This window comes from Aythya marila (genome assembly GCF_965140915.1).
Source record: "Aythya marila genome assembly, chromosome: 3".
NCBI classification, from domain to species: domain Eukaryota; kingdom Metazoa; phylum Chordata; class Aves; order Anseriformes; family Anatidae; genus Aythya; species Aythya marila.
Window position 1 is genome coordinate 13408082 of NC_139044.1, and position 22775 is coordinate 13430856.

The following is a 22775-nucleotide window of genomic DNA, read 5'->3' on the forward strand; positions in this document are numbered from 1 at the left end:
GGGTGTACCTGATTTCACAACTTGACAGACAACTGATATATAAAGGCCTGCCATGTCCAAAATATGGAGCAGCTGATGTGAAGAGACTGCAAAGTGGTACATCAGTCAGAGTTCATTTATTTTGGTAGCTGGCAGGCTGTTTCCTATGTAATCAGTAAGTAGGAGTGTGGGGGGAAAGGCTGCATAGCACAGCTTTTGAACAAAAATGGGGGAGTTTTGACTGACCTGCTCAGATCAGTGCAGATCACTAGGCTCTGCGAATCTCCAGTGAAATGTAGGCTGGCTTGGTTTGGGTGCACGAAGATCTCCTCAGCCTGCAGCCCATCCCTCCCTAAGGCAGAGCTGTTAGGGAACACTACTCCAGAAGAGGCTGAGCATCCTCGTAAGGAGATGAGCTGAGAAAATTCGTAATGCACCAAGCACTTGTGCTTCCAGCATGCCTGGAGCACTGTCTGAAACCAAAGGAAACTGCTCCTTCAGCTCACTTGTAATGCTTCTAGATGAACAGATTCCTCTGAAGTACCAGCTTTGGTTTTCACAGGAGCTCTTAATGCTCTGCTGGGATTGTTCCTTTTTCTCTGGCATCTGGGTCTGGCAGGAACAACTCTTTCTTCTCTCCTTAGGCTCTACATTTTTTTATTGGATGTATTTATTTTTACATAATTGTCTTTGTAGCCAGAAATAGATGTCAGAGCCTCTGCAAAGGTATGAACTCTCAGTTTTAACTGGTAAACAGTCAACCTTGGTGTAAATTCTAGCAAAACTGCATCTTGGGCAGAGATGTCAGCTTGACTGCTGGATGTCATGGTGACTCAGTGACTCAGTGGCACTTATCACTGACCTAAAAGAACTGCAGCTGGTGGTGCCCTCCTGATGGGAGACTGTTTATTAAACAGGCTGAATTCCTTCCCTAGCAAGGTGCTCGGAAGTGGACTAAGAGCTCAGATGATGTTAGCCCTGCTCCTTCCTTTGATCATGATAACTGTTAACTACCTGGAGATGACGGATGCTGCTATTCCAGCGTGCCTTGCTTATTGTAATGTTACAGTAAACACTTAGGCTTAGATTTACGGCTGGAGCAGATCTGTCTTTCTCAGAAGGTGCTTGCCTGCTAACTTGGTTGCAAAGAGCTCATCTGTGTTGTAGGAAATGCTGCCAATAGTTCTGTGTAAAACATGCAGCTCTCCTTTGCTTCCAAACTAGCCTGTTTGGGTAGAAATGTCTGAACAATCTTGCTGCATTTTCCTCAGGACAGCAGCATGAGCACGTTGTGTTTGTTACCCTGCGTGATGCCAGATGTCTGGCTTTAACTTCTGTTTTTTAACAAATGGGGGATTGACCCTGAGTCAAGTGATCTGCCTGCAAAGGCTTGCTGTGGCACTACTTGGAGCAGAGGCCGCAGCTGTGGTGTGAAGAGCCTGCCTGGCTTCAGGGTCCTTGCACCTTGGCCTGGAGCCCATCAGTGGCTGTTCTTGACCAAATGATGGTTAAAAAGGCTGAAATTGGGGGTGTCCCTGATAATGGGAGGTACAATAGAGCTGCGGAGAAGCAACAACTGTGAGAAGCAAGGGTGTATTTGTGGAAAGAAAGTGATGTTAATAGCTTAGGTAAGGGTCCTATTCACGTATAAGTGTGTGAATGAACATAGGCCGAGGCTTTGTTGCTGTTCTAAGGTAGCAGTTACCCAAATCCTTCCAAATTTCTCCTCAGAAAGAGCAGTCAGGCACTGGGATGGTTTGCTTAGGGAGGTGGTGGAGTCACCATCCCTGGGGGTGTTCAAGGAAAGGCTGGACGTGATGCTGAGGGACATGGTTTAGTGGGTGACATTGGTGGTAGGGGGATGGTTGGACCAGGTGATCTTAGAGGTCTCTTCCAACCTTAATGATTCTGTGATCCTATGAAATAAGAGCTTTAGTCCTGTGTGAGCAATAATCTACATGAAGAGTAAAGGCTTAAAGAGAGGAAGGTGCCCACATAGGCAAGCCCATCATTCCGCTAAAATTCAATGTAAGCTGTAGACAAACAGAAATTAAACACTGAATATTAACGTGAATGAAACTACGTTGTTTAACCTCAGCAAAAATATGCTTTGGAAATTATTGTGTTTATTTGTCTTAACATTCGCAACAATGCCCTTTCACAGCAGATTAGCTTTTGATTAATTTAGAAACAGTATTTAGGCTGTACCATTTTTGAGCTGTGGGTGTGTCTTAGGACAGTCTCATCCATATTCTTGACTTGAGGAAAGAACAGCTGTACCTTATGCATTCCTGACAGATATATCTAAGCTTTTCTCTGGCTCTGGAGATCCTTTAACACTCGTGTGTGTGTGTGTGTATCCCCAGGCATACTGTCCTATTTTAAAGCCTTGCACAGTGTCAAAGTTGTGTGTGCTGTGGTTTAGGCTCGTTTATATCATAGCTGCATGAAGACTCATCATACAACAACGCAAGTCCAACAGTGTCCTGGGTCTGCTCACACTGCTTGGAAATCCAGTTCAAAGAGGGTGAATTGCTCTCTAGTGAACGAACAACAACATGTTCTCATCTGTGGTTTAGTTTCAGAAAAAGAGATACACAACTGGATAGCAATGAATTTGGTCACAGCAAGTCTTTTCTTCGTTACTCAGATTTTGAGCATCTTCCTCAGTGACAAGTAGAAAAAAACAACCATGTGCTTTGAGAGAAAAGTTCTGTGTTGATTCCGTACAGTTGTTCCCCACTTCACTTTTGGCCTCAGAAGTCCAGACAAGGAAAAACTCACTATGGCAGATCCCCTGCAAATCACACTCTCACGGGGAAAGGTGGGTCAGCGACAGAGAGCAACAGGGACGTGTGCTTTCTGTAACCAAGGCACTATCCAGACCTCAAAATAGCATTTCAGCATCTGCAGATAAAAGGGAAATGGGTGACAAAGTTCAGCTGGCTGCTGCTTGTTCTTGGCATTGTGAGCCATGTTGGGGCAGGAGAAAAAGAGCATCTTTTAGTGCTTCCCCATCCTGGGAAAAGTGCTCTTTGCCAAGTGACCATATCTTACTGGGAAAGGCCCTGGAAGAGATTTCCTGGGAGGAGCAAATCCTATATTTAGCAGGTCCTGCTATCCAGGAATACAGGCTAAATGGCTGTGTCTGCTTCAGACAGGAGCTGGCCCTGGATGCAGGAGGTACTGTGCTGCTTATATGGATAAATCTGCCTCATGCCAGCCAGCTCCACACAGGGAAAGCTTGTATATCCATGGTGACATGGCAGAGCTGGTGTGAAGCAACTACACAGCGAGAGCTGGCCAAGGATCACCCCAGTTACTGGGTACCCCCATGGAAGTGGCTCCCTACCTGTTGGAGTTTTTTCTTCTTCTGGAAGTGACAGCTGTCCAGGCTGCAGTGCTCCTTCTTCTCACACACCGTGCGGCCGATTTCCACGTGGAGCATGTATTTCAGCCCTCTGACAATCTAGAGAAAGCATTTTCCTCCTTTAAGGTAAGGCAGGGGAAAGGGATGCTGAAAGAAGCTATTGGCGAGGGATCAAGTGCTATCTCTGTGGATTGTGTGTGGTGGAAGTGTTTTATGTTAAATTACATAACGTAAATGGTGGAAACGCCTCCTGTGGGGCAGTTAAGTGGGATAGAGGGACATGTGCTGTTTATCTTTGGGCATGCATAGCAGCCCTGAGGAGGATCTAGCACTCCTATGTCTTGGGTGCTCTGCAGCAGGGTCAGTTATGAATGGTTTGGAGGACCACCAGAAGTGTGTCTTACCTGCACCATGGCTTTGTTTATTTGCCATTCTTTAAACAGGAAGAGGTCATTGGAACTGTTGTTGTATTGGTAAACCCCAAAGCGAGCTGCCTTGCGAACACCAGGATTATCAGTGTCCATAGGCACAGGGAAGCCAGGTTTCGTGGTCGAATGAGGTGGTGGTATGTAGGTACCTGGAACAACAAAAAACACAATCATGAAACATATGGAGTTGCTAAAACCATGGGAGGCTGGGGTTTGTTCAGCCAAGAGCACATCTTTCCACACAGCCTTTATAACTCTTTGTTCTTAGGTGTGCAGCTACTTTTCCTGCGTCTCCATTTGTCCTTTCAATAATTCAGAAGAATCCCAAAGCTCACACTTGATGCCCATACCTTGTCCACTTCACACTTGCCTCCACTCCCCTTTTCTGAAATACAAGAGGAAGAAATCCCGAGCCTGCACCAGTTCTCGTGCTGCTGTTGAAGCCAAGGCCTGCCAGCTGGGGAAGTGACCCTTGGGGTTGTGTGTGGGCAGCAAGCCTGCATTCACACATGCAAGTGAACTTGAACCCAAAGCTTGTACTCGTTTTCTGCAAAAGCAAAGGTTTCTACCACCTCCAGCTTTTTTTTTTTTTTTTTTTTTTTCTTTTTCACAGTTAGATCTCACTAAGAGCTCTCCGCTGAGCCACAGAACACCCTGTGCATTTAAACTAATTATTTTCCTCAGTAAAAACTAGCTTATCTTGCTCCAAAGGAGAAAAGAGAGCCGACGTGGTGACCCAGAGTCTATTTAAAGCACAAACAAAAACCAACAACAAAACAGAGCATTTTGTTGTTACCATCAACATAGGAGCCTGGAAGGATTCAGCCTTCAGGTTGCACGTGCACACCCTGGTAACATTGCTCAGTATTTAAAACACTGCTCTGCAAAGGAGAGACTCAGCTCCACATTCCCTCTCAACCTAAGGATGTCCAAATTCACATTTCTTCCTATCCTGTACCCCAGCTGTCTCAGTGACTCCCGTTTTCTTGCAGGTGGGAGCCAGGAGATGCAGGCCACGTGGCTCAGAGAGGAGTGGATGTTCTGCAAGTGACACGTCTCTGGTGTGGGGGTGACAAGCTTCACAGTCTCATGTCTCTGATCTGTGTTGGGACTGGGGTGCAGCCAGCACTGGGCAACGTGGCAGTGTTTTTTCCACCTACCAGCCAAAAGTAGAGTGGCTCAGGCTTTCAGATGCCAGTGCAAGGCCCTATGTGTACCAGTGGTGTTAAAACACCCCCAGTCCACCCTTGGAAGTCCTAGCCTGGGTGGGAGGAGAAGCACTGCGTGACCTGGTGCTTAAATCTCACAGAGGATGTGGTCTTGGGCTGGGAACAATGACTCTCACCGCTCTATGTGGAGATGCTTAGGGTCAAAGTGTTTGTATCTCTCTGTCTTATCTTTTCTTCTGGGTTTTAACATGAGAGGAGAGGTGTTGGTGAGTGTGTGTGGGGGTCTGGCCTGCCTACAGCTACAGCTTCTGCCGGGCAGTAGGAAGGCAGATGGCTTTCTTGCTCTGAGTTTACAGGCAACTGCCTGCCGTTAAGCAAGAGAGGGCTGCTCTTGCAGAGGTGAGCCAGATATGTTGAAGGGTCTGTCTTGTGCTTTCCTCATCGAGGAACAACCTGGGGGTCCTATTCCCGCAATATGAGAGAGTAGTCCTGTGGCTGCTCTCTCCCAGCCCGCAGGAAAGCAAATGGGGACATTTTTGCAGATATTTTATTTTATTTTATTTTTTATCATGGGGGTGCTTTTACAACCTCCTCCTCATTACCAGGAGCAAGGCTGGTTTTTATCTTTATATTTAAGACGCAGCAGAGTTCCTGCATGCTTCTGCAACCCCCAGAGGAAACCACAGCCGAAACAAAATGCTGTTGGCTAACCAAACGCCATCCCTGAGCGCGTTAGTGCTTTTCGTGTATAAGAACCAAAGCAATGCTGTAGTAGAGCTAAAACCATCAGAGAGAAAACACTCCTGTCTGCCACTGCTGTCCCAAAGATTTAAGGGCAGCTGCAGTCAAAAGAGTTTCCTTGCTCAGCAAAGAAAGAAATGATAAGGAGAAATGTTTCATTAAAGTCAGTACTCAAGTGCCCATCTGTTGTCAAATTGTTACCCACAGCCTTTAGATTTAATAATCGAGGTTGTGCAGAGTTTAAACACTGACACGTAAGCTGAAACTGGAAGTTGACTTTGAAACCCTTAGGTGATGTTCCTGGGTAGCATGGCTTGCTAAAGGGAGGGAAAGCTTTTTAAGCAAAGCTTCAGCTGAAGTCTGAGCCAGCACGGGCAGCAGTCAGAGGAGAGCTGCGGTCGCAGGGCCTGAAGCATGAGGAGAACAGAGATTATTTTCGGCTCTTACCATCAGAAGTCCCGGTGAAGCCCCAGAGTGCTACACAGCAAAGCGTGGTGAAGCTGCAGGCGAGGCTCACTGCCATCTCCACTGCTTCATGAGAGGAGCCCGCCGGCGAGAGATGTGACCGCCCTGCTTCCTGCAGGGGAAGATGTGCCTCTCACAGCCCTTTTATTGGCTGCGAGGGGAGAAATCACCCCGGCCCCCCCGAAGGGTGGTGGCTCTGACACTGACTTTGTCTCCTGCTGGTGACCACGCACCTCGGAGCCCCGGCACAAAGCTCTGCCTCAGATGGGGACTTTTGCTTCGTGATCCCCAGGGGCTGGGCAGAGGTACGTGATGTAACGCCCATCCTGCGCTGCGGGAAGGGTGGCGGGGCGAGGAGAGTAACGCTCATATGCTTTGAGGTTCATGGGGAAATTTAGCCCTTAAGAAATGGGCAGTGAGCCCTGGGGATGTGGTTCTTGACTTGTGTGTGGGGAAGAGCAATAGAGAAGATGGGTCTTGCTTCCCCTGATGTGGCCATGCAGAATTGGGGTGAGCTGAGGGTAGGGAACGACAAGAAAGTTTCAGAGGAACCCACCTGAGGGGGCTCCACGGAGCCTACTGGAAGATTTTGACTTCAGTGGCTGGGGACAATGCTGTGCTCCCACATTTACAAAGGGGGTTTTGAGAGCAGGATGTGTCCTACTCCGAGGAGGTAAAATTCTCTCCAGGTGCTTTCCAGAAAGCAAGACAAACACAGCGAGAGGGTTGGTTGGGTTCTCAGTGGCTTGTAGAGCTGCTCAGCCCTGGACTTGGTTTTCTCAGGGTCAGTGCTCCAAGTGGTCATCTCCAGGGGGTGTTGGCCTGTGCTGAGGAGCTGAAGTATGGGAAAGATTTGGGAGAATGGGAGATGAGCTGACACCACACTGAGGGGCAGGGGGTGACAGACCTTAGTCTGCAGGTGTACATTTATTTTAGGTGAGCTGGAAAGTGGTGGTTGCCTTTCACTTGCCCCAGCAATGAACTGTGCTCTGTTGGGCAAACCCATCTTACTGCCTGAAAGTCCTAAAGCAGGCCAGCACGGGTGGCACGTAAGAAGCCAGAAGAGACTCATGTGAGTGTTTCTCTGTAGAGATGAGGTCAACTCCCCGCTGAAAATCCCACCACGAAGGAACGGGCCAAGCAGGGTGAGTCACACTTAGCATCAGTCCTATTGCACTTCTGAATCAGACCTCAAAGCCCATGGAAAACGTTCAGAGCATGACAGGTACTATATTGGTTGGGTTATGTTTGTTTTGAGCTTACACCATGGCCTGACCCTGGTCATAGGATCCTAACACATCCATGTCTTGCTAAAATCCCTTGCCACCCTGCCACATGATGGGCCAGGAAGGGGTTCCCCTGGGATCCTTGTCCCTTTCCTTCTCTTGTTGCGTCCTGCTGAGCTCACAGCCTTCTGATTCGAGTCAAAAGGGTCCCAGCTTGAGGGGACGATAATTGGGTCTGCTCAGGGGGTTGGGAAGGATCTTCTCGAGCTCTCTTTCGTTCCTCGCTTCAAACAGGTGCCCTGGGACACCAGGAGCAGCCCAGGGGCCAGGTGTGGTATGAGCAGGGATGGAGAGTAAGGAAGGCCGAGGGAGGCGAGGGGCACCCAGCCGGGTAGGATGGCTGCAAGGACAGCTCTGCTGCTGGCACTAGAGGGCACCAGAAGGTAAGGCACTGTGCCTGCGCCCGCTCCAGCAGCACCCAGAGCATCCTGAGCAGCCGCTGCTGCCTTACCTGAGAGCTGGGGGCATTAGGGGGCCTTGTGTGGAGCACCATCCTTTGCACAGAAGCCAGGGACAAACACAAACCTCAAACAGAGCAGAGCTGTCCCCTTCAGTGGCATCTCTGCTTCTACAAATTTTGTCCTGGGCAGCTCAGGACCCCTCTTTCCTCAGGAGTGCTGCTTCACTGTTAACAGTGCTTATAAGGCCAATGATGAAAGCAGTGCATGTCTGCAGAAAGCACACTTCTCCTGCCTCCTTCTCTCTCTGCTTCTTTCCTTAAAATTATTCCTTCAAAATTCTTCCATATCAATTTTTCCTTTTCCTAGCAGGAAACCTCATTTCATTACTCTGCTGATGAAATCTCCCCGGTGCTTTTCTCATAGGAAGTAATGGCCTACTCCCTAATCAGCAGTAGTATTCGTTTTGTTAGATACCATACAAACCTTAGCAAACTCTTCCTCCAAACCCACGGTATGCAAACGCTGACTACTTTAGGCAAGTTTTGTCCGGTGGAGAGGGGAGAAACCTGTGCCTGGAGAGCTCTCTTATTTGGCTTTGTGTGTGTAGGGGATGCTTATTGAAAATTGTGGGAGATGGAGTCCGCTTTCCTTTATGCAGGAGAATTTTTAGGGTATGTTTCTTCTGTCACTGTTAGGCTGGATTATTAGAAACAGTGTGTGACTGTGGGGACTTTTTGGATAAAAATATGAACTCTTTTCTATTGAAGATATAAAAATACAGTATCCAAAGTTTAATTTTCATGACACTTGGTGCATGATGTGGACTTTTCCAGCATCACTTCTTGCTTCCCTCATCCAAGGCTGACCTCTGGCCATGGTGGTTGCCTCTGTGGCTTCCTGGAATAATGCTGCATGGGATCATGCTGGGATTGTGCTCCTGTGAATATGATCAGCATCTAGCCCTGTACCCACAATTTTTCATTTGCATTTCTGACTCCCCCTTTGCACTTCATGGATCAATGGGGGACTGTGAAAAAAAAAATCATCTCATTAACTTCTGCTGGGACTTGGAGGATGACTAGAGTGTGTTTGAGTTGTGCTTTCAAAACTTTTAATTAAGACACATTTACCAGTGTCAATAGTGTTTTTTCTTTTTTTTTTCTTTTAATCTTTTTTACATCTTCTAGGCCTTCATCTGGTCCCCAGGGCAGCTAATTTAGCTGGGTTTGCTTTAATGAAGGATCTGAGCAAGATGCTTTTTGGCTCCCAGCTGGAATAGAGAAATCACCACATCTCAGCTTTTGGGAGACTAGTACATGGGAAAAACATCTGCTCTTTTGGCAGAGTGGTAATCACAGACTGCAAGCCGTAAAGGAGGAAGGTGGACGTGATGTCACCTGCTCTGGAGACCTGCACTTTGCAGCTGCTGAGGTGTGTTGAGGTACAGAGAAAGGACAGTCCTAGGAAGAAGGACCAGGACAATGCACTCAGGTGAGGAGTTCCTCTGCTGTCCTGTAACATGACCACCTATCTTTCAGCCTTCAGTAAGAGGAAAACCACGCAGCTCACGTAGCAGCAGCTTTCAAGTACAGAGTCACCTGGGCAGGCCACAGGATACTGGCACCCTTCAGAGCAGGCACGTGGCTGAGCACGTTTGGTCAGGCACAAGAGAAGGAGAGGAATGGTTCAGGGCACAAATTCTTACAGAGGATTAAGTCAGTAGTGGAGGCCACATGGTATAGGTCAAGATAATGGGTCTGTGCATCTGGCAGCAGCAGGATGTAGAGGAGAAATGGGAAATTGGCACTGTTGGGTTGATCTCACCTGGGGCATTTACCTCCTTATGCTCCATTGTCTCTTTTCGGAGATGCTCCACGGCTCTCCAGCACCCTGCCTGCACCTCCACTGCAGGGGAAGCTGTGATTTTTTTCAAAGGGATCAAGGTTCAGGCTGTTGCATCTATATTTCTACCAGCAATAACTTTTGAACTGATGAATTTCAATCAAATATGAAAGCGGGCTGGAAGACTTGAAGATAATTTGGTTACCATACATTTCTAGAGAAGAAAGACCCAAATGAATGGCTGAGCTGAGGCGAGGGGGAGTACAACTGTGCCATTATCCAGTCTGCCGACAGCACTGCCAGCTGATGTACAGGGATTATCTACAGATTGCACCTTGGGGCATTTATAAGGGATGTATGTATGTAAAGACCTCACTGGATTTCATATTGGGGCTGCACTTATATTCACTTTGAGGTGAACAAACCTCCCACACTCTCCTTCTTTTCTTGAAGTACTATATTTGAGGGCAAGCCTGCCCCTTTCTACAACTAGTGCAATGAGAAAGAAGATGCACGTTTCACTGAGATCCTGATGCTGTTCCCACTGAAGCATCCAAGGTTTGTGACTTGAATTTAAAATCAGCTAAAGCCTGATGACCTTAGTGAGAACAAATCCTCCATTTCTAACAGGAACATGATATACAGGCGCACACATCAAAGGTCTCTTTAGCACTGAACCTTCTCTCAAAGTACAGCTCTAAGGGGAGGATCTCTGTTCTCCTAAGCCACCCTGGAAGTATTTTAAGTGCAGTTAAGCACCTTGTTCTTGGTCCTATTTGGGAAGCACAGTTTTGTTAGGGGTTGCTGATCAGGAGATGTTGGTGGCCGTGTAACGTTCCCTGCCTCAATCTCCTTTTAACCTTTCTATATTTTGCTTGTCTTGCTAATGACCATCTCTGACCAGGGCTTTGTACAGCATTTAGCACTGGTCGGATAAAGCCTTTGTGATAAAGCCTATTGCCCCTTTGGCACTGTGCTTTTTCAGCATCCACACACGGTGGCTTCTCACTCCATTCTGTTTCCCTCTGCCATGATGCTGAGTGTAGTGAAGGACATCGGGAAGCTCTTCTTCACTGTGCAGGTGGTGGAGCCTTGGTGCAGGCTGCCCACAGAGGCTGTGGGGTCTCATCCTTGGGGATCTCCAGGACGTGCCTGGATGTGGTCCTGGGCAAGCAGCTCCAGGTGGCCCTGTTTGAGCAGGGGGTGCACCAGATGGCCCCAGAGGTCCCTTCCCACCTCAGCCCTTCTGGGATTCTGTAAAACAGAAAATGAGCTTGCAGACTCTTCCTTTTAGAGACCAGCTACCACAGTGGGAAATTAGAAGTAGTTAGCAGGCTGTAGTTGCTGGTGTGGACATTCAGAGCTGCTGCTTACTACTGTTTTTCCTCCCTTTGCCGTCACCCTGGAGGAAGTGGGCCACTGTTCCTCCACGAAGAGGGGAGGGGTTTTCCCAGCAGAGGAGGAGGAAGGTTGGAGTCTACATCCAGCTGCGTCTGCATGGGAATGCACACAAGCATGAGCTTGAATTCATTGTGTCCTGCCCCCAAACCTGTGTTAAAGAGGTGGCTGAGAGAGGCTTTTTTTTTCCCTCTGAGGGTATGGTGCAAAGGTGGCTTCACATGCTTTGGTGTTTCTCTTTCTGGATGTCTTGGGAATGAATCCATCAGGTATTCAGCGGGCCTGCATGGGACCTGTGGAAATGATGCAGCATGTTCTGGGGACTCAGGACTGGCTGGTCCTTTGTCCAGACCTAGTGTAGACCATGTGCTACACTCATTCTGCACCATCATCATCAGATGATTGCTTCTGCTTTGTGGGGAAAATAGACTGACCTCTTGGCTCTGGATATATTGAAAGTATTTGCCACAGTGTATTTGCCCATGGGAAAGGACATGGGGAAGCAGCAGAGGGTCAGCGCCACTAAAAAGCCATTTGCATGGCCAAAGTAGGGGTTGCAGTGAGGGCCTGTCTCAGGCTGGAAGCCTTGGAGGATTGCTTTTTAGACCAACGTTGTGTTTTATCTATTTAGGATCAGATTTGGCACAAGCCATAAAAAAACAAGCGCATGACAGAGTGAGGCATATTGGTGCTGCAATGCAAGCCTGTGTCTGCAATGCAGCGCAATGCAGGTCTCCCACTATGAAGGAAGACAAATCTGTGCTCTCTAGCAGTGTTTAAAAATATCAGCTGAAACTCCATGGAGCTTCTCTAACAGGTACCCAGATACTCAGCGCTGCCCAGATCTGGATCTGAGAGCCCCAGCCTGCCTTGGCCGTGCTCTGTTCCCTTTTACCACCGCTGCCAGCTCTTGCCCATTGCTTCAGCTCTGTGAGGAGCAACCACGAGCTGACCTGAGGGGCACTGAGCTACGATTTCATATACAGCTGGCAACGCCACACATGCAAAACGCTCGCAGGGCTCAGAGTGTGGTGCTGGTGATGTTCTCCCAGGGAGAGTGCAAAATCGGTGTGTCCTGAATGTAATTTAAATGAAGCAGAGCAGAGTGTTAACTTCACAGTGTCCCCCCTTGCCACTATCCCATCAGAGTTAACCAGTGCATGTCCAGACCCAGAGCACCAAATGAAGCCCTTCCCAACTACTCTGCATCTCTCTGCAGTTTGGGTAGAGGGAGAAAAGCCATGCTATCAGCTGAGACCAATGGAGCGTTATCTGCTGAAGTCCTTCACCAAAAAATATGGTTAAGCCACTTCTATAGCAACAAAAGTGAAGAATCAGTCAGGGCTTTGTTATCTTTTGAGAGTGTAATGTGGGCTTTTCCATAGCAATCACATCCCTGCCCTTCTACTCCTCCTGAAAGGGTTTACATGCATTTTTCCCTCCTTTCCTTTTAGCAGCAGATAATCAACTTAACAGAGAAAAAGTCATCCTCAGAACACAACAGAGCTGTCCGCCTTCTGTAGAAGCAGAAAATGGCGAAGAGTTTGAGGAAGTTTTTGACCACTGGCACTGAACTAAATCTATAAGGCCCTTGACAAGGGAGTGGTCAGGGAACAAAGTGATGCTTGGTTACCCATCTCTGAGTCCTGGGATGTTTCTGCATGTGTCTTGGAAAGAGCAAGTGCTGCTCACTGTTGGAGAGGGACTGGCGGGTTGAACTTAGCTGTGCTGGTGACCCTGGCTGGCAATTTTCTGTGGAACATGTTTTTTTGCAATGTCAGATTACATTCCTGTGAAACGAGCTATTTCAGATGCTGTGATGTTTTTTCTTTTTGCTGCCAGAAATGTGAAATGGGAGGAAAGCATGAAATGGGGCTGCCATAGTGCTCCGAATGAGCTGTGGTGCTGCGCTGGCTAGCAGAGAATGAGCAGCCCCTGTAAGCAGAAGCTATTAACTCTGCTCTCCCTCTGGGTCTGTCTCAGCCCTCAGTTTCCCAACACACCTGGTGGTACTACATTTTGTGGTACATGCCCTAGGTGCAGCCAAATTCCCCTGCTTCCTCCCAGGCCTGTGACCAGAGGCCCTGCCCTGGCTCAGGGACATCTCTTCAGTGCAAGACCAACATGGTGGGAATCTGTGCTTTTGGTGGGACTGTTGTCCTCTGGTCATTAAAAGTGGGCTGTGTCTGAGGGTGGAAGGTGCTCAGAAGTGAGGAGGAGGCTCTGGCAGTGGGAGCAGAGCTGCAGGAGGGGAATGGGCCTTCCTGAAGCTCACCCAGCTTCTACACAGCTGCAGTGATCAGGCCTTCCCACATCTTCCCTGAGGTTGTTGGAGGTTGTGCTGACCTTTCTGAGACAGGAGGGTGTCAGGCTTAGAGAGTCTCAGCAGAGACCAGCAAGTGGCTTTCTCTGTCAAGAACAGCTTTTCCCCACAGAACGTTAATTACTTCCTCAAAATCTGCCTGGGAAGACCCATGGCTGGGATGAATAACATGAGGCAAAACGAGCTTGAGACCCTGCAGGGTTTCTGTGTGAGAAAGACAGAGAAATTCAAGTGTGAGTTAAACATAACACATGAAAGTTCCAGGAGGTTGTTCTTTTCCTTCCAGTGGCCTGCTGAGCCAGAGGTGCTGGGACAGCCCGAGGGACATTCATGGTGTGAGGCACGAGGTGCAAGCTGCCGTCATGGGACACTTTGGGCATTATGCCATGGTCCTTACCTCTTCCTCTCCTCCTTTATGTGTGTGACAGAGGGCAGTACTTGAGCTGCCTTGCAGGGAGCACAGGGTCAGGATAACATTGTGACTGAATCTGTGGCTGCTGGCACCAACCATGAGCTGTGAGGGGGAGATGGAGAGCTGAGGAGAAGAAAAAGTTCACAGAAACTACAGGTTTTGTGGTGCAGCAAGGTGCGCTTATCAATTTCTCCAGCAACATTTTGTGTTGGGGCAAAAAGACTTGGAGAAGATTGGCAGGACAAGTTTACAAGCTTTAAGGAGGCTTAAGCCTGTGGAAGTATAAATGTCTTTTGCATATTTACCCTCATCTTGTAGGATGGCTTTATCTAAAGAGAGGCTTTGTCAATTAACCTGAACACATGCTCTCTTGTCAAGGGCTGCATGCTTGTAGGAAGACATGTTTTTCAGAAAACCAAGGAACCAAGACATTTGCATTCAGTAAAAGTGAAAACTTTTACAGAAAACTCAGTAAATCTCTTGTGACATTGAAGGGCTGGGGACGTTTATCTCTTCTTCCATGTGTTAACACATTTTTCTTGGTGACATAGCAGGGTAAGAAGGATAAGGTGAAGTAGAGCTGAGCTCTTGAATCCGCAAGGCAAACTTCTTCTCCAAATGGGGCTGGGCGCCCAGGACCCCACAAGCCCTGTGCTGCACTGTGGGCAGGAGTCCCCCTTGGGATTAATAAAAGACAATACGTGTTGACCTTGGAGCATGCTGAGCTTGGCACAATGCTAGGCCCTTTTGGGATTCAACCAGAAGCAACAGAATTTGTTTCCTTCCCTCTGGCCTCCCAGACACGGGAAGGGAGCAGCATTGTTCACGACAGTGCTTAGTGCCAAGCTGAATGTCAGCCTCCTGTCAGTGCAAATGTAGTTTCCATCCTAGAGCTTCCTTTAGATCCAATTAGCATCAAATGGTAAATCATCTCCAACAGCTTGGTGTCTGCCTGACCTCAGCGCTGGGACCATGCCGCTAAACTCCACAAACCTGCAAGAAAGCCAGAATCAGTAACTAAGAGGGCTTTCTCTTGATTAATGGCCCGTGATCTGCAAGTCAACACCTATTTAATTTTATTTTATTATCTGTCTTCTGTAGCTCAGTTTAAACAGGAGAATCAACTGCGTACCGAAAGCCAATTCACAAAGGGCTCTTGTGCGTGTGTGAACAGGAAATCTTTTTGCTTTGTTTTGGATTTATTTCATTTTGTTTTGCAGAAAGTGCAGCTGTTAATGAGGAGCTTTTGGGAGTTGAACAGCCAGCTGTCAAGCTGCTGGGATGTCTTACACGTCAGTCCTGTCACACAAAATCCCCATCCAGAGGGCTGAGTTCTGTTATTAGCAGCTGCAGACAGTGTTAACACATTGACAACTCCTGCTGAGTGCAATGACACTGGATTAGGCTCGAAAATCTTCTCCCAGGCAATATCCAGGCAGTATATAAATGCCTAGTGGCACTGGGGCCAGCCTGATCCTGGGATCAAGTAAGCTATACCCTGACAAGCAGCAAGTGTTGCCCACGTGCTCTGCTCCTTCAGGGAGCAGGGAGAAGAGCTGTTGCATTGCAGCTGAGTGGGGATTTGAGAAAATCTGCATGAAGCTGTGAGTAGGATAGGGGAAGTGCACTGAATGCTGATTTAGAGTAGAAATCAGGTGCATAGAGCAGAGAGGAGGACCATAGAGGAAGAAAAAAATGATACTTGGGTGACTTCTGAGCTTGGTGTTACTGGAAGGAAGCCTGTGTAGCTGGGGAGCAGTGAGGGAAAGGTTACAGAAATGTAAGTGAGGACACTGCCTTGTCATGCTGCCTCCCTGGGGTTCTGGTTCCCCTTCCCTCAAGGAGCATCCCCACTCTTGCTGCTCCCCGACACATGCTGTGAGGACATGAAGAAAGCCTGTGCAAGCAGTGATAATGCTCTCCCTCCTCCTGACCCTGCAGGATTTGGTTGAAAGGTCTTTCTGATGTTTTTTGGAGAGGCAGAAAGGTTGAATGCGGATAGAGTTGGTGCAGATAAGCCCACAGGGAAGAAAATCTGGAGCCTGCAGTTTCATCACAAGTTGAATCAGCGGACGATGGTGTTCTTAGCAAGCACTTTTCCATTGCTTGGCTATCTAGAGACATCTAGGTAGGAATGTGCTTTGAGGCAGTTTTGGGGAGAACAGGTTAATGTGGTGTGTAGGCAGCCTAAGGCAAACGCAGAATTTTTGGTAGTTGTGTGGAAAAGTAGTCACATTCCTTCTAGACCCAGAGCAGTCCTTGAAGAAAGCTTTTCTTCAAGGATCTGACTGTGTGCAAGACACCAGAACAAAGGTCCTCTGCACAGCACGTGGGTGGCACTGCAGTCAGAGGAGCATGAATGCTTCCCCCAGATGCACACTTCATGTCCTGCCTGTTGGAGGGGACAGCTGTAAGCTGTCCTTGGGAACGGAGGGGAAGTGCTGGAGGACAAAAGCACCATTGCATCACCATCAGCTGCACCCACAAGGTAATGCAGCTGCCCTCATGGAAACCACAGTTTCGCCTTCCTTCTGTATCAGCTGAACAGACCCACGTTCACAACACATGTAAGTATTTCTTCCTCTTAAAAATAAATAAATAAATAAACAAAACAAAACAATAACAACAACAAAACTGGGATCCTCCTGAGCAGGGCCATCTCACCATCTTTCCACTGCAACACTGGAGGATGTTCCCTTATGGACAATTCCTATGCAAATCACAATAATCATTTTATAGTCAATAATAATCAGGTATTTTTAGAAAAATAATGGGCTGATAAAGCACTTTTTTTTTTTTTTTTTTTTTTTTTTTGTGGTTCATTTGTACTTCATGTGGCATTTCCTGCCCTCGTCCTTGCCAAATGGGAGATACGTATTTTCTCCGAGCTAGAGAAAAACTACAGCAGTGGGCCAGGACTTGTCCCATGCTGTGCTGTGGAACCTGAATAAGACTGCAGGCCCGTTTATTGTGTCAGAAATAAGGCTGATGAAATGGCTGCCCAGGGAAAGGAGGTTTTAGTGGGCTTTTTAATAGGAAAAGATGTAATATCCAGTACCTGGAAAGTAAAGTTTGCAATCAAAAAAAAAAAAAGAAAAATCAATCTGGAACTACAATGTAGATTTTTAGGAGTTAGAATAATCAGACATGGAGACAGATTGCTAAGAGACTGGATTCTCCATCACTGTGAGTCTCTAAATTAAGGCAACATCTTCAGGTTCTTTCTCCTAGGACAGAGCCTGTCTTGGCATGGAGGCATCCAGGAGAGAGAGAAGCAACAGGACTGAGAAGGTGAGAAAGCTGAGCAGCACAAACTTAACAAAGGAACGAAAAAATCCCACACCAGGCTCCCCTGTGGCCACTTCCCTGGGTGAGTTCGGTGGGAGCAAGGGTGGAGGAGGATGACAGTAGAATTAGCAGAGCACTGTGTCTAAGGGGATGTCCAGTTCCTCACCTGAACTCCAAATTCGGGAAAAACGTTTTTGTTCTGGACAAAATGAAGTTCTCTTGAACCCACTGAGCAGTGAAGACAAAGCTACCGCTGCTCAGCTCTCCCAGCTGGGTGCCTGAGCCAGAGTTTGACAGATTCATTGTGAGCATCCATTATCCAGTGAACGGGTTCAAGTGGCCATTGAACAGGGTGGGTGGGCACAAGGTCACTCTGTGTTCCAAGGCAGTCAAAGAGGAAGATTTAAGACAATCTGTGCAGTCTTTGTTTTTGGACAGTTTTTGATTTTTCAAGGATATCTTCATACTGGGAGCTTTTTCAGAGTATCTTTTGTAAGCTCTTGTGCTGCCACCGCTTAGCAGGAAACCATTCTCACCTTAAACCAATATTTATGTTATAATTCCCCACTAGTCACATGAGGTTTTCAGACAGTAAAAACTGAGAGATAACTTGTGGAAGCTGTCATTCAAAATTTCTCAGCTTTTTAATAGTTTTAAAAATGATTTCTACATTATTTTAGCAAAGTTGTACTAAAGGGATCCGTGCAGAGTTGGAAGCTGGAGTTATTAATCTGGAAATGGCCCGGGCCAGTCTGGGCTGTACTGTGTGGGGGCATGCCACTGCTGGATTTACTATTCTGGTTACGGTACAGGTTGAAATGCAGTGGTAAAGGAAAACTGATTTGGGCTCCTGAACCCATATACCTCTGGAAATAGTTCTGGGCTATACCTCATCCACCCTTCATGGGCTGTCCCACAAGAATTACACTTCACGGGCAAAGCAAAGAGCTTTGACCTGTAGCATGGCTTCTAGCTGTGGGCACCTCAGTGGAAAGACCATTGGTGGCTTTTGGATGAAGCTTGTTGTCTGTAAAGCATAAAGTTTAATGGAAGGTCGCTTTCCAAAAGGATCTTCCCCAGCCTGGTGTCCTTATTTAATGTGTGGTCACCATCGATCTATTTGCATTGCTGAACTGCTCAGTTATCTGTACACAAGCTCTGTACTTGGAGGCTCTCTTCACTCATGGCTTTAGATTTCAATTGTTATTTGAGCTGGTTCCTGGTTTCATCATTAAAAAGAAAGCGAAGTTTATTTTCCTGCCTCTTCTTCTTGAACTTCTGTACTATCGCATTTTATGCTGTGCACATACAAAGCGTAATAAATTCAGTCATTTTTGTTCTAAATGTAATTCCTTAGTAATTGCCATCTATTTATTTTTATTGGTAGCAATACCTTAGCTTTGCAAATGCAAGATCTGGAGTCTTCTGGCAGTATCCAAGGGAAGGTTTGCTTAATAAAAGTAAAAATTCATTTGGGAAGGTTTAAATTAGATGGCAGCAGAGAAGTCTCCCTTTTTCGCTGAATGTGGCAGAATCCATTCCCCAACATTAGCATGTGAATCCCCTCACAGGGATGTGGGGGATGTAGGGCAGACGAAACTCTTCTCTCTGTGACGGTTTGGGACATGGTCAGCTGAATGACTTCTTCAAAAGCACAGCTGCAATGAGATTCGGGTCTCAAAAGGCCAAGCCTAGTGGCTACTTCAGCCTTGAGCTTAGTGGCCTCACCAAGCACTGGCACCACCTGAATTTGTGACCTTTCCTTCGCTTCCAGGGCTGGGGGAGCCTTTGCATAGCTGATGGTAACCTTGGGAGCGGGCTCTTACTGATCTACACTTTCCTGATGACCTGAACACGGCACCGGGAGCACAAGTTATTCTTGTCCTTTTTCATTCCTCTGGTAGTTTTAGTTTTCTTTGTCTTTTGATCTATCCACATTGAGAACAATAACCCCACCTCCACAAATCCCTCTGACCCACATATGCATACAGCACAAAGAATATTTTTGATATCGAGCAAGCTTCAGGAGAAACTGGGTAATTTTCATCTCCATTTCACCATCCCATCATTAAAACGAGACAAGTAAAACATCTCAGAATAAAAATGACAGACACCAAAGCAGGTCTTTAAATATTAGCAGCTTAAAACTTAATGTTTGATAATATTCCGTGCTGACTTTTGATTACTGGAACCTTTTACAAAGTTCAGCTATAAGATCTGAATCTTTTATTGTGCATTCCCAGGGAGATAAAACACAGTTATTGCTAGTGCAGTTTGGCTTCTGTACCTTTAGCAAAATGCCTCTTCCTTAGTTGCCATATGCTAGCAAAAGGGCAATGATTTTAATTACCAGTCAATAAAATACCTTCACGATTTTCATGGTAATAGACCTTAAAGAAGTTATTTTTACTCACTAGTTATTTAAAGCCTCTTTAATGCCAGTGGTTAGGTGTATATTGGGGTCACTGAAAGTCAGAGAGGGGTTTATTCGCAAAGCTCATCCCTTTTGCGCTGTCCCTCTGTTCCCTGGCAGTGGACACCAGGGACACCAGGATCCTGCAAGCCTCACGTGTTGGGTTATCTGAGTCTGTCACTTTTCCCCTGCCAAAGCATGGGGACAGCACTAGCAATGTAGCAGTAAGACTCTGCACGAGTGTGCAGATCTCTGCATGCACAATATTCTACACTAGGTCTCTGCTGCTGGCAAGAGTGCATACTGTAGGGTCCTTGCTTTTATTGCTGCCTCTGGCTGTGGTCAGGAAGCCATAAAGTGTACGAGAATGTGAGAAATAGTCTGTGACCCATAAACCCTTAGCCCTGTCTTTCAAGAGGAGAACTTAGTCAAGGGGGAGGAGGATATGGAGTCTCTTTCAACTCAGCTGGGCCATTAAAGAGTCCTTTAGCAAGGGTAAAGTGGGTCACACAGAGAAGCTTTGCCATTTGCACTGGCTGAGAACCTGGTCATAAATGTTGTTCTTAGACAACTCCATCTCGTTAAGATCGTGGGTCTAGAAAACATTATTCTTGGAACAGAAGAAAACCACAACCCACTGTTGTGACTGGTGCTAAAATGCTGAACCCAGACCTGTTGTGATGCTTATTTGTGAAGCCTTGCCCTGGGCATCATGCTGCCACTAGTGGGGCTGCAGGGGGCTCCAGACTCGTGCCTTTCCATGCTGGCTCTTGGAAGATGCCTTGAGAGGGAGACCAGCCTCCTGACTGGAAGGCCACAGACGGCACCTCTCAGAGGGGTGTAAAAGAGGATGGAAGGGGATGTTCAGACCAGAGTTGAGCATGGAGACACTGCTGCAAACACAGCTGTCTGTGTTGATTAGCAGGTAGAGGCAGCGATGGGTCTCTGACCCTGCAGACCTTCAGCTCAGCAAGCAGTTCTGGGTCTTTGGGCTGCATTAGTTAAATTTAGCTGGGAAAGTTCGGGGAGGTTCTGTGTGTGTGTGGGTGCTGCTCTGCTGGGGGCAGTCATATGGGAGCACTGCTCTGCCTTGGGCTGCACGTGGATGGAGCAGATCCCAAGTTTTTGTACAGTCTGTGGGCAAGTCAGACGCTGCTGGAGGTGCGTTTGCAGAAGTGGGCATTGTAGTGTGCCTGCAGCAAGCTGTGGGAGAGGAAAAGGCCATGAATAAAAACATCAGCATCTAGCCCAAAGAGACTGCCTTGCAGCCAGCAGGCTGACAGCAGGGAAGTCCAGGGGGACAGCAGTGGTTAGTCTTGCCTCATCGATTGTGGCAGCAGCTGATTGTCCTGCTTTCAGCTGGGATAGAGTTAATTTTCTTCATAGGGACTGCTATGTGCCATGTTTTGGGTTTAGGAGAAAGACAATGCTGATAACACACCAATGTTTCAGTTGTTGCAGAGCAGTGCTTGCACTAAGCCAAGGACTTTTCAGCTTCTCATGCTGCCCTGCACTGAAACTGGAAGGGTTGGCTGGCTGCTGCTCAGGGACTGGCTGCGTATCGGTTGGTGGGTGGTGAGCAACTGCATTGTGCGCCACTTGCTTTGTACATTATTATTATTATTATGATTGTTATTGTTATTATTATTTATTTCCCCTTTGTTTATTTGTGCTATTAATCTGCCTTTATCTCAACCCCCAGTTTTCAGCACAGCTTCAGGCAATCCTATGGGCTTCAGGCCAGCACCATGCACCAGATCATGCCAGGGAAGCGATGCGATGCTTTCCTGCACACTGCCATTTTCTAGGATTTTGTCTGCATTAGTGCCTGAAGCTGCAGCTCCCTTCATCCCCTGCAGCAGAGCAGTGCATGGGGATTGTCAGCGCTAAGCTCAGTGCTGCTGCAGTCACTGCCTGTCGTGACAATGTTGTGTTTGCTCTCTGAGGTGGCAAACGGCTCCTGACCCAGGCTGTTAGATTCCCATAGCAGCGTGGCTAATAGCCAGTGAAGGTTTTACTTTTTGTGCAGCCCATTTTACAGACCATCTGGTAGGCCTGGCTATTGGTTTGCAGGAAGTCTGAGAGGCATCCAGCTCTAAAGACCTAACTTTAAAGGTGACCAGGACAAATCACATGCTACCATAAAGGATACCAAGAACATCTCTTAGTGAATATTTGGCTTGGGAAAAACAAAACAAAATGAAATGAAACAGCAACAAAAACAACAATACCTATAGAAGACAAGACCCTGACCACAGATTTAGACTTCCAAAAGTCCTTTTTGACTGTTCCTGTAGCAAAGCAGAAATGAACTCTGTGGTACCAAGGTACCTTTGCTAATAGGTGGCAAGAAGCTAAGCAAACAGCAAGGATCTCATGTGGCATTGAACTAAGCCATCTACTACTAGTTGGCCATTGCTAGGAGGAGACCAGGACCACCCAAACGCCTGGCTTTGACTAGCATAGGCTTGCCAAAAGTCATATCCCTTTCATAGCTTTCTGCCCATGGTTGCTCAGCAAAAGGGAGAGGTGGCAATAATTTATGTCGTTAACTTGAAGCATGTGGGCCATATGCATGCTGCATCTCCTCCTGTCAGAGATGGCTGAATTTCAAGCAGTTAAATTTGACGGCTGTGGGAAACAGCACGCTGTGCTGTGAGGTTAGGAGAGAAAGACAGGCTGCTGGAGGGGTGGACAAACTGTCATTTATTGTGAGGACAAAGATCTACCTGCAACATTTGGGGCTTTCCCCTGCCCCAAGTGTGTCTCTAGGGTTCATGTTCTCTGTGGTATGTGCTGAGGGTAAGGCAGCTTTGCTGTAGAAGCGTGCTTGCTGACCCATTGTAACCCAGCGGTCGTGAGGCTGGCTCACCCTTAGATATCCTGAAAGGCTTGCAACTCTTGGGAATGAGGGCAGGAAGGAGAAAAACACCTTTTTTCCTCTTAGCACCTTGTGCCTGGTTAACAGAGCCAGCTGGTGCCCAGCAGGTTGAGAGCCACCACTTCTGTCTTTGCTCAGCCTTGTCTGGATCCCAGATTGCACAACATCTTGCACCGGCCCCTGGGATGGGGGACTCCAGCCAAAATCATGCTACACACAGATCGTGCTACAGGGAAAAAGCGGTGTGTCCTAGAAATAGCTAGCTGTATCATGCGCTTTCACGGCCGTGGGATTGTGAGCTCTTCTTCTGGGGGCTGATAGCACAGGAAAACATGCTTTGGCCTTCTTCAGGGACCAGCAGGGTGGGTGGCTGCAGGAG

The 22775-nt window shown here is 47.4% G+C and overlaps 1 protein-coding gene across 1 annotated transcript; it reads right to left on the reverse strand.

Annotated features, from left to right (window-relative positions):
• Window positions 1–1915: 1915 nt before the first annotated feature.
• CST7 (cystatin F) lies at window positions 1916–6404 on the reverse strand. Its single transcript, XM_082755943.1, has 4 exons — window positions 6135–6404; window positions 3754–3926; window positions 3332–3448; window positions 1916–2886 (listed from the first exon to the last, which is right to left on the reverse strand). The coding sequence occupies exons 1-4, from the start codon at window positions 6208–6210 to the stop codon at window positions 2809–2811; spliced, it is 444 nt and encodes a 147-aa protein (XP_082612069.1). The 5' UTR covers window positions 6211–6404; the 3' UTR covers window positions 1916–2808.
• Window positions 6405–22775: the final 16371 nt, after the last annotated feature.

What these genes read in the sequence shown, in the direction of transcription:
- CST7 (XM_082755943.1), bottom strand. Translation starts at nt 6,210, where the DNA reads ATGGCAGTGAGCCTCGCCTGCAGCTTCACCACGCTTTGCTGTGTAGCA. An exon ending in CTTCACCGGGACTTCTGATG is followed by an intron (nt 3,927 to 6,134) that starts GTAAGAGCCGAA and finishes TTGTTGTTCCAG; the next exon opens with GTACCTACATACCACCACCT. An exon ending in AGAAGAAAAAACTCCAACAG is followed by an intron (nt 2,887 to 3,331) that starts GTAGGGAGCCAC and finishes TTTTATCTGCAG; the next exon opens with ATGCTGAAATGCTATTTTGA.